Raw genomic sequence first — 14,363 nt, 5'->3', positions numbered from 1 at the left:
ACTGCCTTCTCGAACATCATTGCCTCCCACTTTTCCTGCGATTTTATTTACACGGTGTTCGGTAAACGTCGACTTTTTTTGTGGCTAAATGTTGCAAAGTAAAAGTAAAAGCCGGCGGAAATATAAAACTCAGTACAGATACTCCCCAGAAATACTTAAGTACAGTAACAAAGTATTTTTACTCCAACCGCTTTACACCGAGGAAACAACCGACTGCAGTTAAAAGAAAATTCCACATTCCAACGGAGCTTGTGAAAACTCCACCGAAGTGAAAACGCGATCTAAGTCTGAGTATTTATGTTTGCATTCACACGATTGCATTGGTGACCCGTCGTTGAATTTCTGTGGCGCACGGGACCGCCCCGCTTCGCGGCGGCTAACCTCTCCGCTCAGCTCGCACTTGACAGCTGCTTAGGACGGCGTTGTCCCTGATCCGGCGCTAAACCCGACTGACACCGTCGCGGTCGCGGTAGGATGAAGTGCACACGCGAAAGGTTGAAGCGCCCCCGCTCGGATTCCCGGGGTCATTCCGAGGGCGTGCTCTCTCACGGCTCATAACGTCCGCCGTTTCGGTGGCGGCCCACTCTGCCCGCGGCCTCCGTAAACATGTTTGACCCAGGGATTCCCGTCTCCACGGAGACCGTGAGTGGCACCGGCTCGGTTGTGCAGGCATCTGCGAGTGGAGAGAGCCAGGCCCGCTCTGACAGCTGTGGACTCCCTGCAAGTGTGTGTGTGTGTGTGTGTGTGTGTGTGTGTGTGTGTGTGTGTGTGTGTGTGTGTGTGTGTGTGTGTGTGTGTGTGTGTGTGTGTGTGTGTGTGTGTGTGTGTGTGTGTGTGTGTGACATTTAAAAAAAAAAAGCTGGGCTGGCAGGGCTACCCTGTAAATCAGGGCGGAGACAAAGTGGCATCAACATGGTTCCACAGACACCATTCCACACATTCTGGGCCACTGTGTTTCTATATTTGTATTTTTGTGTGACTGTGCGCACGGATATGTGTGTGTGTGTGTGTGTGTGTGTGTGTGTGTGTGTGTGTGTGTGTGTGTGTGAGCAACCCTATTGTTCTTCATATTGAACATGCTGTTATTTATAGACAGTAAGTAAAAGAGAATTTATCACTATCCGTCTAAAGGTTTGTACGGGATGTCTCGGGAGGGTTGGGTCGAGACTGTTCCAGCTCCAGTACCTGTCTAGTCTATGATGAAAGATGTTCACCGAACTGGGTTATTTTCTGTATGAGTTTCCTTTAGATCCTTCTGCGCACGAAGAAAGTTCCCATGCTGCCATTCAACGCTTTATTTTATTTCACTGTATCCTAAATAACAACATACAAGTGGGAAGTGTCACTTGTTGTTGCACATTATGCAATCACCTGGTTCTTTGTACCTCTCCCGCTTTACACCACTCTCACGTTTCATGCACACAAGACGGATGTTGTCTTGCACAAAAGCGACGCTTGTCATGACTGTTTTAAAAAAAAAACAAAAAAAAATGGGATCTTATTTCCGGTGCGAGGGCTGTGTCAATCCCTCCGCCTCCGCCTCCGCCTCCGCCTCCGCCTCTCTGTCTCCATCTAATTAGAATACAAAGATGCCAGCAGCAGGAGCCTGGCGACCGGCCCCGCATTCCAAACGGTTACGGCGTTCCTTGAGTGGTTCCACCGCAGTCCTGACCACAGCTCTGCTTTTCCATACGCACACCCTGTGTGGGGTGGGGTGTGGGGGTGAAGCCGCCCTCGGGGGGGGGGGTGACAAGGAAAACATCTCCCCAACACAACCACCTCGACCTTTCAATTACAGTTGACACGCGCCACAGCTTTGCCGAGGGGGGCTTGGAACATGGGCAAACACTGAAGTTTGTTTTCAAAAGGGACCAAACAAACCCCGTCCAAAGATCATGATTTTAGTACGATTACGGACTGGAATATGAGACCCCGATAATAATTATAATAAGCGATTTATATCGTTGGAGACACATTGGACATCAGGTCCTCAAGGATGATCACATGTCAAAGTTTCACTCTGGACAGATGCTTGAAATCCGAACAGCAACATTTAGGTCCTCTAATAGATGCCGAATGCTTATTCTTCCCAGGTTCGTCGTCAGGGATGGCCTTAAACCATTTTGGTTTGTATTGCTCACAAAGTCAATTTAAAAAAAGGGTATCTACAGCTCCATGGCGGAAATGTCCCCAGGCCATGCCCGATGGCACTGCTATGGAAGAGGGCGACCATGTGCTCTCCTCTCAGACCAGCTGTTGTTTTGTCCACTAAACACAGCGTGCCATTAAAACGAGCGGTGCGTCCTCTCTGGGCCAGCTTGGTTGTTTGCAATGACTAAGATGAATGAGGACAGGTGAGGACTTAATTCCACACTGCAGGCACGCAAGCATTCAACACACACACACACACACACACACACACACACACACACACACACACACACACACACACACACACACACACACACACACACACACACACACACACACACACACACACACACACACGATCCCCATCATGCATGGACACATACAAACCCACACACTCAAATACAGTCTAATTCCCAGCGGGTTGTAGGGTGATTACACCAGCAGTGGAATGCAAACATGGAATCTTAACTAATTACTCCCTTTGAGAATGAAAGTCCCTCTGCAGTGCAGCTGCACAATGCAAATTTAGGGCGGACAATGTGTGTACATGACGTATATGATCTGGTATAAAACAGTACACAAATGGGACCAACATGGCTTGATCTTTCACATAAAACATAAAAAAAAAAAAAGACTCATTCTCCATGATCCACCAGTCAGAAAACATGGCCTCAGGGTTTTTGTGTCCCTTATAATGTGGAACCATCTGCAAACCTCTTTCAAGTGTTTGTTGCATAGCTTTGAATTATACCAGTTCTTATGTTGCCCTTGTAGTTTTGTTTCTTTCTTTTAAACGAATGATTTTGTCTCGTTTTGTTTTGAACCCAGCCACCCACTGGTCAGCGAAGGGGAATTAGCTCAAATGGTAGAGCGCTCGCTTAGCATGCGAGAGGTAGCGGGATCGATGCCCGCATTCTCCAATGTTTTTGTTTTTTTTTTTTTTTTACACCGGGCGATGAAAATAACTGACCACGGGGGTTACCATGGAAACGACGCTATCCGGCTGTAGGTGGACGTCCGGTTCATCTTTTATGAGCAGTGTACTTTATCGGAACGACAGCCGGAAGCCCACCAGCATTTAAACACCCAGTGGTCTAAGAGCGGAACGTTCCACGTGTGCCTTTTGTTGCGCCCGGACGATCATGATCGCAGGACCATGGAGCCCGGCGCTGTCAACGTGAGCGCTCTGAAGATGAGTAAAGAGCAGAAGAAGCTCATCCGAAAACAGGTGAAGGCGAGCCACGTTCTGCTGAAACACGAGGGCATCGCCACCGCAGCGCATCCCACCAAGGTAGCGGAGGAGCCTCTGTAGATCACTGTGGTTTGAACAAAAACAGTAAACACTTGACGGTCTCGGTTGACAGTTAGAAACCTCTCTTGCCTGTTGTCAACAAAGTCAACAAGTACAAACACGGTCCAACTAAGCCAGAATATTACACAACGTATATATAATTATATTAATATATATCAAAAAGATTATACAATAACACCTATAATATATATATAAAAACAATTCAATATGAAAATTAAATTTTTGTGATTTTTTTCCCTCCTCCAGCATCTGGTGGTGGCTAACGGTGGTCTGGGGAATGGGGTGAGCAGGGAGCAGCTCTGTGCAGCGGTGGAGCAGATGGGAGAGCTGGAGACTGTCCTCATGCCTCCGCACAAGCCCTACGCCTTTGTCACATACAGGTTGGGATGGATGCTTCTGCAAATAAACAGAACACCTTCGCTCAATCACCATGTGCACGTGTTGTCAAGGAGGGATATAGTGTGTCTTGCGTTAATAATATCGATTGAATTAGTTTCTCATCCGTCCGATCACTGACTGATTACTGCTGTGTTTTTTAAATCATCAAGGAAAACCAAGACTTCTGACAAATCTTTGACGAAAGTTGCCGTTTCATCATGTGGGCCTAAGCCATCAATCATTTCTTGCTTGAAATACTGTAGTTATTTTTTGGTAAATGTTAGATTTTCCCCATTTTATGCGGGGAAACAACACAAAAGACCCTAAAGCCCAAGTGACTGTAAACCTGACACAATTATTACATATTTGCCTGATCACAATTATTTGAGTGGATTGCAATCATTTCCTAAAATCGTTACATTTCCTTCAGTAATTTGTTTCCAAATTTCAGTGGCAATTTAAACAAATGTTGGAGCATTTTCATTGGTTGCTTGGAGGCAAATTAACTGTGGAACCAGTTATTGATGCATAGTACTAGTTTTAGGGCTATGCACAATACAGTTCCTCGACAAGGGCAATAAAACACACAAGTTTACTTTAGAATATGCTCAACTGACTAATATCATTTATCTGTGTAGTTTGTGTTTCTATTCTTTTATTCCGTCACTAGGTCAGAGGAGAGTGCAAAGAAAGCTCATGCAGTTTTTAATGGACAACCATTGGATTGTGGAGAGAACAGAGTCACGCTCTACCTCAGCTTCGTCGACTCAGGTACTGTTTTTTGGTAAACACACCAACATACTGCGCTGCAAAGTGACTGCTAAAGTTCCAGTGGCTGTTTGCTCCAGATTGAGTGTGTTTAACAAGTTCATCATCATATTTACAATCATGAATAATAAAACACCGTTTGTGATGTAGGTAATACAACCGCCTACACATTCAAATGTAAGGTATTTGGGGACTTATCAAAGTCAAGAATTGGCCTTTGCACCGACACCGTTTTGCAAGTGTTGTGTGCCCATGTTTGCATTTGTTTTACCAAGTTTTGTCTGTGATTTGCTGAATAAAAGCAAAACATGTATTTTAGTCCCTGTGGTGCTTTCTTTGCATGTGTGGAATCTTCAGTGCAAAATGTAGTAAACATAATCCCTTTCTGTCAAAGCAGTGGCCTGTGAGGCAGAGAAGTGTGTGTCCCTGCCAGAGGGCCTGGTATTGGTAGAAGACGTTGTGTCCCCAGAGGAAGAGGCTGCGCTGCTGGATGCTGTCGACTGGTCATCCACCTCCGATGAGGTTGCTGGTATGATGGTTCATAATGGCTTTTACATCATATGTCTAGTTCTTTGTTGTTTGGTGTTTATATTTGTTGAGAAATATACATTTTATAATTAAGTCTACATTAAGGGTTAGTTGAGCCCCAACTGTGCTTCCATTGTAATAGTTTTTTTTCCATTGTTGACATTTAAATTTAATGTAGAATAGAAAAAAATAAGACAAAATCAATAAATTCTAAATGACATAAATGAATGCAAGTTGCTAATTATTAATACACAAAATCTATTTCTTAAGCTCAGAAAGCTCTGAAACACAGAAGAGTGAAGCATTATGGCTATGAATTTCGCTACGACACAAACAACGTGGACAAGGACAAGCCCTTATCTGCAGGTGAGGTTTTCTACACCTACAAAACAGATCTATTTCCAGCGGCTCGTCACGATGGACAGAGCCGATCATCCCCTGTTAACCTGCGGGGGTGAATTAGACGGATGTGAAAACGACACCAGAAATCCTACATTATTCCTTTTTTCAATCCGTTTAATTGCATGTCTGTCTGTCTATCTGCCTGTATGGGTGTGAGTCATGAAGTGAGTAAATCCATGCATACATGTGGTTTTATTTCACTTCCATACACGCCAGGTCTTCCCGAGGAGTGCATGCCTGTACTGGAGCGCTGCTTGAAGGCAGGCCACATCGACACCATGCCAGACCAGCTCACTGTTAACCAGTATCACTCAGGGCAGGGTGGGTACATCCTTTCTACAAATGTTCTCTTTGTTTAAGTTTTAAGTTTTTGATGTAGGAGTGCGGTTCATGAGCAAACTCTCTGTTATTATCTACATGACCGTATCTGGAAATGATGTGAATCCAAATAATGGGAAAACACCACATGGTAACAAAAGGACAACAGGGTGTACTTCTGAAATTCGACTCAAATGGAATGTGCCGATCATGTCCACAGGGTGGCAGAAGAGTGTTACATATCCAGTATGACTTTGCGACGTGGAGATTCCTCTTTGTACGGTCTTGAGCTTGTACCATTATTATTCATTTATATATTTCTTAAAATCACAGTTATTCTGTAACTCCAGTGATTATTTCTCATTCTATTCTGTTTGATATATTCTTATATTTCTTTTCAAGATTTGATGCGTTGTGATGTGTATGGCCTCAAAGGTTTCATCTTAGGTTTGTGACCTGTGGTTCACAGGTATTCCTCCTCACGTCGACACTCACTCTGCCTTTGAGGACGCCATTGTTTCCCTCAGCCTAGGGGCCAAGGTAAGATATCAGTCGTTCAGAGAGAGCAATCAAATTACCCCTGCTTCGCCAGCAAGTGTGATTACATCCAAACTGTAGTTCAGGGCGACCGAGGGAGTGGTGTGATCATTCTGTCGTTTTACTACAGTACATCTCTCTGCTGCAGTCACGGCAATATTGTTTTTTTTTTTTTCTGTCCTCTTTCTTTCCCTCCCTCTCTCGCTTTCTCTAGCTCTCTTACACAAACACAGGAGTCCTTCAGTGTACACAAGGACTTCCACTGCAGGGTTTTCTATTTTATCATGATAAACGGTGGAAGAGATGAATGGAGGAAAACAAAAGTAGCAAAGTGTGTCTGTGCCTGTCTGCATGTGTTTTTGCACACCTGCACACAAATGGAATATTATGCTGAACTGAGTGCCGCAGCTCACAGGGTTTTCCTGACTATTGCATTTTTCATAATTATCTTTGCTCTCAGAACCCTACTCTGACATCATACCGTATACCTGTACCTGAACCTGGTCAGGGGCGGCCATATGGTAACTGACATCACTCTCTCTAGTGGTCGTCTGAAATCATTACATCTTTATTATTATTATTATTATTATTATTATACAGACAAACACATAGTTGTATTAAGAAAAGGCTGTCCGCTATTCGAATCCAACATCAACAATTGAAACTTTATCGTGGAGTCATGGTTTATTTCCAATGCCTCGAAAAGACAAGATGTATGTCCTCATGTAACATAACGCTCTTATGTTTACGGAAAGAGACATGCTTCCATGTTGAGAGAAGCAGGCTGGTCTTCAGATTTGAATGAGTGAGACTGCTCGGTCCGAGGCGATGCCATGGTTCATATGATAAGAGGCTCTGATCAGATCGGTTGTTTGTTGTGATTCATCAAGACATAGATTTATAGCGATGGTGAAACACATCACCTTGTTCTACCCGTGACAGTTCAGCTACACAGATGGCTCACAGATCATCAATTTATAGGGTAACCATGGCCGATGTCGTGTGTTTTGTATGGTTTTTTTTTTTTTAAGCCTTTCAGAGAATGAGGAAGGGAAGCCATATAAGAGGTGTGCACAACATGTGTGAAGGATGATGTACTTGGTCTCGTGGCACTCTGTGGCTGCCACCTTCACCTTTGACTCCGCTCTCTTCATTGATTGGTTCATATAAGACTGCGCTTGCTCATTTGTGCTGTTAGACTCTGTGGGCTGAATATGACGGCGATTTGAAGGAAAGATTTGATTATCTCTCTGAGTGTCTTGTATGAACGCCCCCGCTCCTCACAACATACACACGACACCCCCCCCCCCCCCCCTCTCTCTCTCTCTCTCTCTCTCTCTCACACTCCCCCCTCTCACTAACAATCTGTTCCAGTTCACAAATCCAATTTTGGTGCTGTCATGAGTGGGAGAGCTACAGTTTGAAGTTGCGCACATGTAATTTCCCAGCAGTACTTGTGTTGTTATGCGCTGTTGAGAGACATTAGGATCAAACAGCGCTGATCCACTGGTCACTAATGAGACGGATGGATGGTGCAAACAGCTTCTTTGGGTTAATTTTCAGCCCGACAATGACACCATAGAACAGACAAACACTTTGTTTTTGTTTAAAAATGGGTCGGATTGTTGAGAAATCGGGCTAAATCCAACAGCAGTCGTTGATTTTAAGTATCTGTTTATCTTCCTCGCCGATGGAAGGAATGCTCACTTCACTTCAAATTAGGAATGTGGAGTTTTGTCTCGCAAATATTGCTAATAAATTTAGTTCTTGTACAGTGCGTCCTTTCAGTTTGTACAAGCATGTGAGTGTAGTGTTTGTGCTGCTGCAATGCTGTTGGATCTCCACAATATCACCCACGGTAAATCACTCCATTTCACCTTCTATATATCCTAAGTGATTACATTTGGATGAACACAATATAAAGAGTGCCCTTAGAATAATTGCTTATTTGGTTTAACAGTGAAGGAATAACAAATATGTCGACGTATTATTCTCCCAAAAACAGACAGACACAGTTAAAGATGTATATCCTGTAGTTCAGATAAGGACACAATATGTACAATATGTATATGTTTTTCAAAAGTACAATCTGGAACCGTGTTGAATTTGAAAACAGTCAAACACTAAGCACCTCTCTAGCCTCTGAACATCCTCACCACGACATACTGTAACCTTGACTTTCTTAAAATGAATGACTCAGCCAACATTGTTCGTTTCTTGTTCTTATTGAAGTCTTTCAATAAAAAGCCTTAAGAGAAAAAGTTTCCCTGAATATTTATAACAAATGGCCAATGTTCTTGTGGTGTGTGTGTGTGTGTGTGTGTGTGTGTGTGTGTGTGTGTGTGTGTGTGTGTGTGTGTGTGTGTGTGTGTGTGTGTGTGTGTGTGTGTGTGTGTGTGTGTGTGTGTGTGTGTGTTGCACGGTGATGCCACAGACGGTGATGGAGTTTCGTCATCCCGACGGCCGTGTGGTTGCTGTGGTGCTGCCGGGGCGAAGCCTCCTGGTGATGAAAGGAGCAAGCAGATACCACTGGACACATGGGTGAGCCAGATCTCTCTCTCGCTCTCTCTCACTCTTATATATTATTATATATATATATATATATAATATCTCTCTCCAGTCCGGCTCATTCAAGGCACTATATTGCGTATCTGGAATGTAAATCTTCAACAATCTGTATCAAACCTCAATGTTTTTAGGGCCCCATCTACATTCTTACTTTGATTACAGATAACAAAGGTTTAATGGTAAACACTGGTTATTATGAATTTTTTTTAAATTTAAATTGAGGTGAACTCCTTGTCCCTCCTCAGGATCACTCCCAGAAAGTTTGACGTGGTGCCAGCATGTGACACGCAGCCCGCTGCCATCTCCTCTGACCTGACAAACCACGGCAACCTCACCCTGAGCAAGAGGGGCACGCGGACCTCGTTCACCTTCCGCAGGATCAGACACACGCCCTGCCAGTGTGGTGAGCCTCTAACCGCCAGAGAACACACTTCATTGTTTTAAAATTATACCTTCATTGAGATATAAACTTGGCCTGGCGTTGGCGATCTAGGATTAGCGCTACAAGGTTCCACTCTTCCCGGTTACTGACTAATCTCTCTCTCTCTCTCTCTCTCTCTCTCTCTCTCTCTCTCTCTCTCTCTCTCTCTCTCTCCTCTACTCTCTCTCTCTCTCTCTCTCTCTCTCTACTCTCTCTCATCTCTCTCTCTCTCTCTCCTCCTCTCTTCTCTCTCTCTCTCTCTCTCTCTCTCTCTCTCTCTCTCTCTCTCTCTCTTCCCCCCCCCCCCCCCCCCCTCCAGCCTTCCCCTCTGCCTGCGACAGTCAGGGAACTCCCTCGGCGCCCCTCTCCCGCATCCCCCCCTCTCCTCCCCCGTTGCCATGCCGACGCAGCCCGCCTGGAGGAGACGTACGTACACCGCGTGTATGACGCCATCGCCTCCCCACTTCAGCAGCACCCGCCACTCTCCCTGGCCCCGCGTGTGCCGCTTCCTGTCATCATTGCCGCCTGGCAGCGTGCTGGCCGACGTGGGCTGTGGGAACGGGAAGTACCTGGGCGTCAACCCAGACACGGTTTCAGTGAGTGCTCTATCATGTAATCAGCGTTACAAGGGGGGGGGGAGCAGTTTTGGAAAGATGAGGTGATTGACAGTTTGGGCTCACGTGGTCCCCTCGGTCTTCCGGAAGGAATCTCGCTGAGGACACCCATGAAATCTCCATTGTCAGACCAATGCTTCGCTTGTGTGGCCCTCCAGTGAGCCGCCGTTAGCGAAATCTAAGTTCTACCGGCCACGGTGTCAATTGTGTTGTGCGACTATTAGTGTAATTACGATACTATCAATATCACTCGTTGTAGAGAGAAAACGATAGCTATTTATCGATCTCTATCAAATGACACAGGCCATACCAAAACTTTTTAACTTTCCCTGCATACCTCCTTGGTCGAATAGCAGGTATGGAGTGAAAATCGTAAATTTCAATCAATTAATTTTCTTATGGAAAACAAGAAGCTGTGAGTAGGCGCATGTGAAGTGTGCTTGTTAAGTTGAGTCAAACCTGGAATATTATGTTGTGACTGTGCTTAGATCTTACTGAATACATTTTTAGGGATCCCCGCAGGCGACGAAAAACATGAGCTTGTGTGATGGTGGAGCGTTTTGAGACCCATTTGGTGTTTTTCCAAACTGGCAGCTGTGGTGATACTGTGGCGCGGTGCCACAGGTGGGCCGGTGTTGGTGAAATATACATATACACCCATGAGGCTGTCATGCTGCCACTGACATCCCTATTTTTTTTTTTAAATGTGACCAAAATGGGTGTTTGTGAGGGGGGGGGAGGTATTCAGTCTATTGCTGAACTGCTATTTAATTAAATTTATTAATTATCATTTTTAGCCATTTTCACAGTGGATGGAAAAATGTTTTATGTACATTATAACATTAACCCAAATTCACATAAAATAATCTCTTACTCTGCTAATATTTGCATTTTTCTTTTCTTTTTTTCTTCCCTCCCGTATGTATTACTCTCTGTTCGTTCCCTCTCTGTCTTATCCACTGATTTCATCGCAGATCACTTTTAACATTCTCAGCTTTTAATGGAAATCACCGGGTGTCGTGTGTGTGTGCGTGCGTGCGTGCGTGCGTGCGTGCGTGTGTGCGCGCGTGCCGCTTTCTTCCTAGAACCCAAGAATTCACATGACTCACGAAGCCTAATTGAACTTCTTCCTCTAACAAAATGTATAGAAATGTTTTCTCATTATCTTCTCCTCCTCCCTTCCTCCCTCTTCGTATTCCCTCTTTCCTTTCCTTCCGACATCTGTGGCCCCTCTCCCCCCTCCGTCCCCTCTCCACGCAGACTCTCCATTCTCTTTCTCTCTTTGTTCACCTCTCATCCATCATTTTCCCCATCTTCTTTCTATTTCTCTCATCCTCAATCTGCTTTCCTGTCGACTTCTCCCTCCATCCTTCACCGCTGCCCTCCTCCTGGCGCATGGGATGACGGCTGCTGTTTATGTGCTTCTGTTCTCTTACGTTTTGGAGATTGTGAGCTCAAGATTACGTTTAAAATTGAGCCCTATTAAATGTTATTTGGCTATAATTCAGTATGAGCAAGTTGATAGTCATCCTTTTAAAGTCAGTCTTCGTCAAATATGGCTTAGGTTGGCCAGCACTGAAAATGTATTGGGTACAAATAACCACATGTGGGATGGTAACTATTTATTCTATGTTTTGTTGGTTTATTCGCAGTTCCTACATTACTACATTACTGCAGGACACAGCAAAGCAAAGTTTAATGTGTGTGTGTGTGTGTGTGTGTGTGTGTGTGTGTGTGTGTGTGTGTGCGTGTGCGCGTGCGCGTGCGTTTTCTCCTCCCAGCTGGGCTGCGACCGCAGCAGTGCCCTGGTCCAGATCTGCACAGAGCGGGGCTTCCAGGCGTTTGTGTCCGACGCCCTCGCTGTCCCGCTGCGGCCGTCCACCTGTGACGCTTGTATATCCATCGCTGTCATACACCATTTCTCCTCTCAGGTAAACACACAAACACACACTGTGAAAAAAACCACCTCTGGCACCTGTTTCTCCCTATAGACCTCTGTTATCGGTGCTGTTCACACGTGTACTGTATCGGCGTGCTCAATGGCAGAAACACAGATAGAAACACAAAATGTGCCCCGTGTTTCCCATACATTGATTTATTTGTGGCAGCCCGCCACAGTATCAACATCAACCACCAACATTGATTCTCTCACAAACACATTGACAACAGACCCGTCTGTGAACAGCCCCTGCTATGCCACAGGTTCCCATGCGATCGGTATCTACCGGACCGGATTGCAACGCAGACTTCAGTGCCTCATTATCTATAATTGTCCGCCCTCCAGTGCTCTGAAATCGACACATGCGCCTTCACAAACATAATTGTTTGGCGCGTGCCAAACAGCCCAACAGCAGTGGCGCTCATCAATGTCAGTTATTCATTATATTTTATTTTATTCTTTATTTTATTTATTTATTTACTTTTTTGATTGTATTTCTTTGTAAAGTGCATTGCGTTGCCCTGGTCTGAATTTCGCTTTATAAATAAAGTGTGTGTTGACTTGACTTGACTTGACTTGACTATTGTCGCTTAGCCAATCAGATTAAACAGGCGACTCCTAAGGGTTTTCACTACCAATAATGTCCGGTTCATACAAACAGTCAGTTATTTATGTACATATTATACATGTAACATGTGAAAAGTATATGACAAGTAATTAAGGACAAATGGGTTTAGATCATAAAAACCCTCTAAAATTGTCATGGGATGACGGCTGCGGTTTATGTGCTTCCGTTCTCTTACGTTTTGGAGATTGTGAGCTCAAGATTACGTTTTAAATTGAGCCCTATTAAATGTTATTCGGCTTTAATTCAATATGAGCAAGTTGATAGGCATCCTTTTAAAGTCAGTCGTTGGTTTATTCACAGTTCCTACATTACTGCAGGACACAGCAAAGCAAAGCTTTATTTGTGTGTGTGTGTGTGTGTGTGTGTGTGTGTGTGTGTGTGTGTGTGTGTGTGTGTGTGTGTGTGTGTGTGTGTGTGTGTGTGTGTGTGTGTGTGTGTGTGTGTGTGTGTGCGTGTGTGCATGCGTGTCCTCTAGGAGCGCCGGCTGGCTGCGGTGAGGGAGTTGGTGAGGCTTTTGAAGCCTGGCGGTCGTGCCCTCATCTACGTCTGGGCCCTTGAACAGGAATACAAGCAGCAGAGGTCGAAGTACCTCAAAGACTCCGGCGCAGAGCCTTTCGGAAGCCCCCCAGACAGCGGCGAGTCACCCGGTGGGAACATAAGGAAGGGTCTCGAAGACGACGGCGAAAAGAATGCTGGGAACGGCGCTCCCGTCAATCAAGCTGCCGGTGACGACCGGGTGCATCCTGGGAAGCTGAGTGTCCACACCAATCGCACCGCCTTCAACTCCCAAGATCTTTTAGTTCCCTGGCATTTAAAGGAGGGGAAAACGGGTGGAGAAAAGGCAAGAAAGGGGGGAAAAGAGGCTGGAAAGGGTAAAAGAAAAGACGGATCCAAAACCTCTTCAGATAATTCTTCCACCGATGCCCGCCTTCCTGATACTCCCAGCCCTCATTCAAACGGGAACCCCAACCCAAACCCCAGTTTGGACTCCAACCCTCTCCCAGACTCCCAATCGGCTCCTATGTTGATGTCAAATTCCAGCCTTGGTTCCGGTGGAGCCACACCCTCAGGTTTGGCTGCTCATATCAGTGACGCAGGCGTCTCTGAGCCAGATACCAAGACACCTGAACCTTCGAAGCCCTCACCCGAGTCCAGGCCCAAAACCGGTCAAGCTGCCGTGTTTCACCGTTATTACCACGTCTTCCAGCAGGGAGAGCTGGAGCGGCTTTGTGGTCAGGTGGCCGGAGTCCAAATTCTGTCCAGCTATCATGACCAGGGCAACTGGTGCGTCATACTGGAGAAGGAGTGAGCAGCTTTTAAAAATAAAAAAAAAAAAAAAAATAAAAATTTAATTTTTGTATATGCATCAATGTTTTTACCTCCACGCTTCTTACAAAAAGTGTTTTCGCACACAGGAAGTGGTATGTTATGATATTGTAAGGACGCCCCTCGGAAAAACATTCACATCGAAGCATATAATCGCGCCCAATTAATCCTGGATGGGTTTCCTCCATGTGGACGCCCCTCAAAGCAGATCTGTTCAACGAAGAATAATCTACGACAAGCCCATTAAACCTAATGATGAGATATATGGCGAGATACTGTGTCTGAAGGACTCTACGTTATGAGCGCCTTCCAAATAAATGTGAACATTTTTACTTATTCTTTTGTGTTCTTTAAAAAGAGGCTCGGCCAAATGTTTTCATTGGGGCCGGGCGACAGTTTCCATGGCCGGAGCCAACTCACTATATTTAGAACGGTGAGGAAGAACAGATCATCCGTTAAATGATGTCTTCAAA

The 14,363-nt window shown here is 45.1% G+C and overlaps 1 protein-coding gene across 1 annotated transcript; it reads left to right on the top strand.

Moving 5' to 3' along the window:
• Positions 1-2,340: 2,340 nt before the first annotated feature.
• alkbh8 (alkB homolog 8, tRNA methyltransferase) lies at positions 2,341-14,083 on the top strand (the record flags this gene model as incomplete). The annotated part of the gene is given in 15 exon segments (XM_080006606.1): positions 2,341-2,354; positions 3,304-3,442; positions 3,710-3,843; positions 4,512-4,612; positions 5,007-5,138; positions 5,408-5,503; positions 5,756-5,860; positions 6,327-6,397; positions 8,829-8,935; positions 9,208-9,365; positions 9,703-9,760; positions 9,762-9,843; positions 9,845-9,979; positions 11,779-11,928; positions 13,040-14,083. Coding segments are annotated over 15 exon segments (2,316 nt in total). The 3' UTR covers positions 13,874-14,083.
• Between the last annotated feature and the right edge of the window lie 280 nt (positions 14,084-14,363).

Source organism: Zeus faber, assembly GCF_960531495.2.
Source record: "Zeus faber genome assembly, chromosome: 9".
In the NCBI taxonomy this organism is placed as follows: Eukaryota; Metazoa; Chordata; class Actinopteri; order Zeiformes; family Zeidae; genus Zeus; species Zeus faber.
Note: the sequence above shows the minus strand (reverse complement) of the source record. Positions and strands in the feature narration are given on the sequence as shown.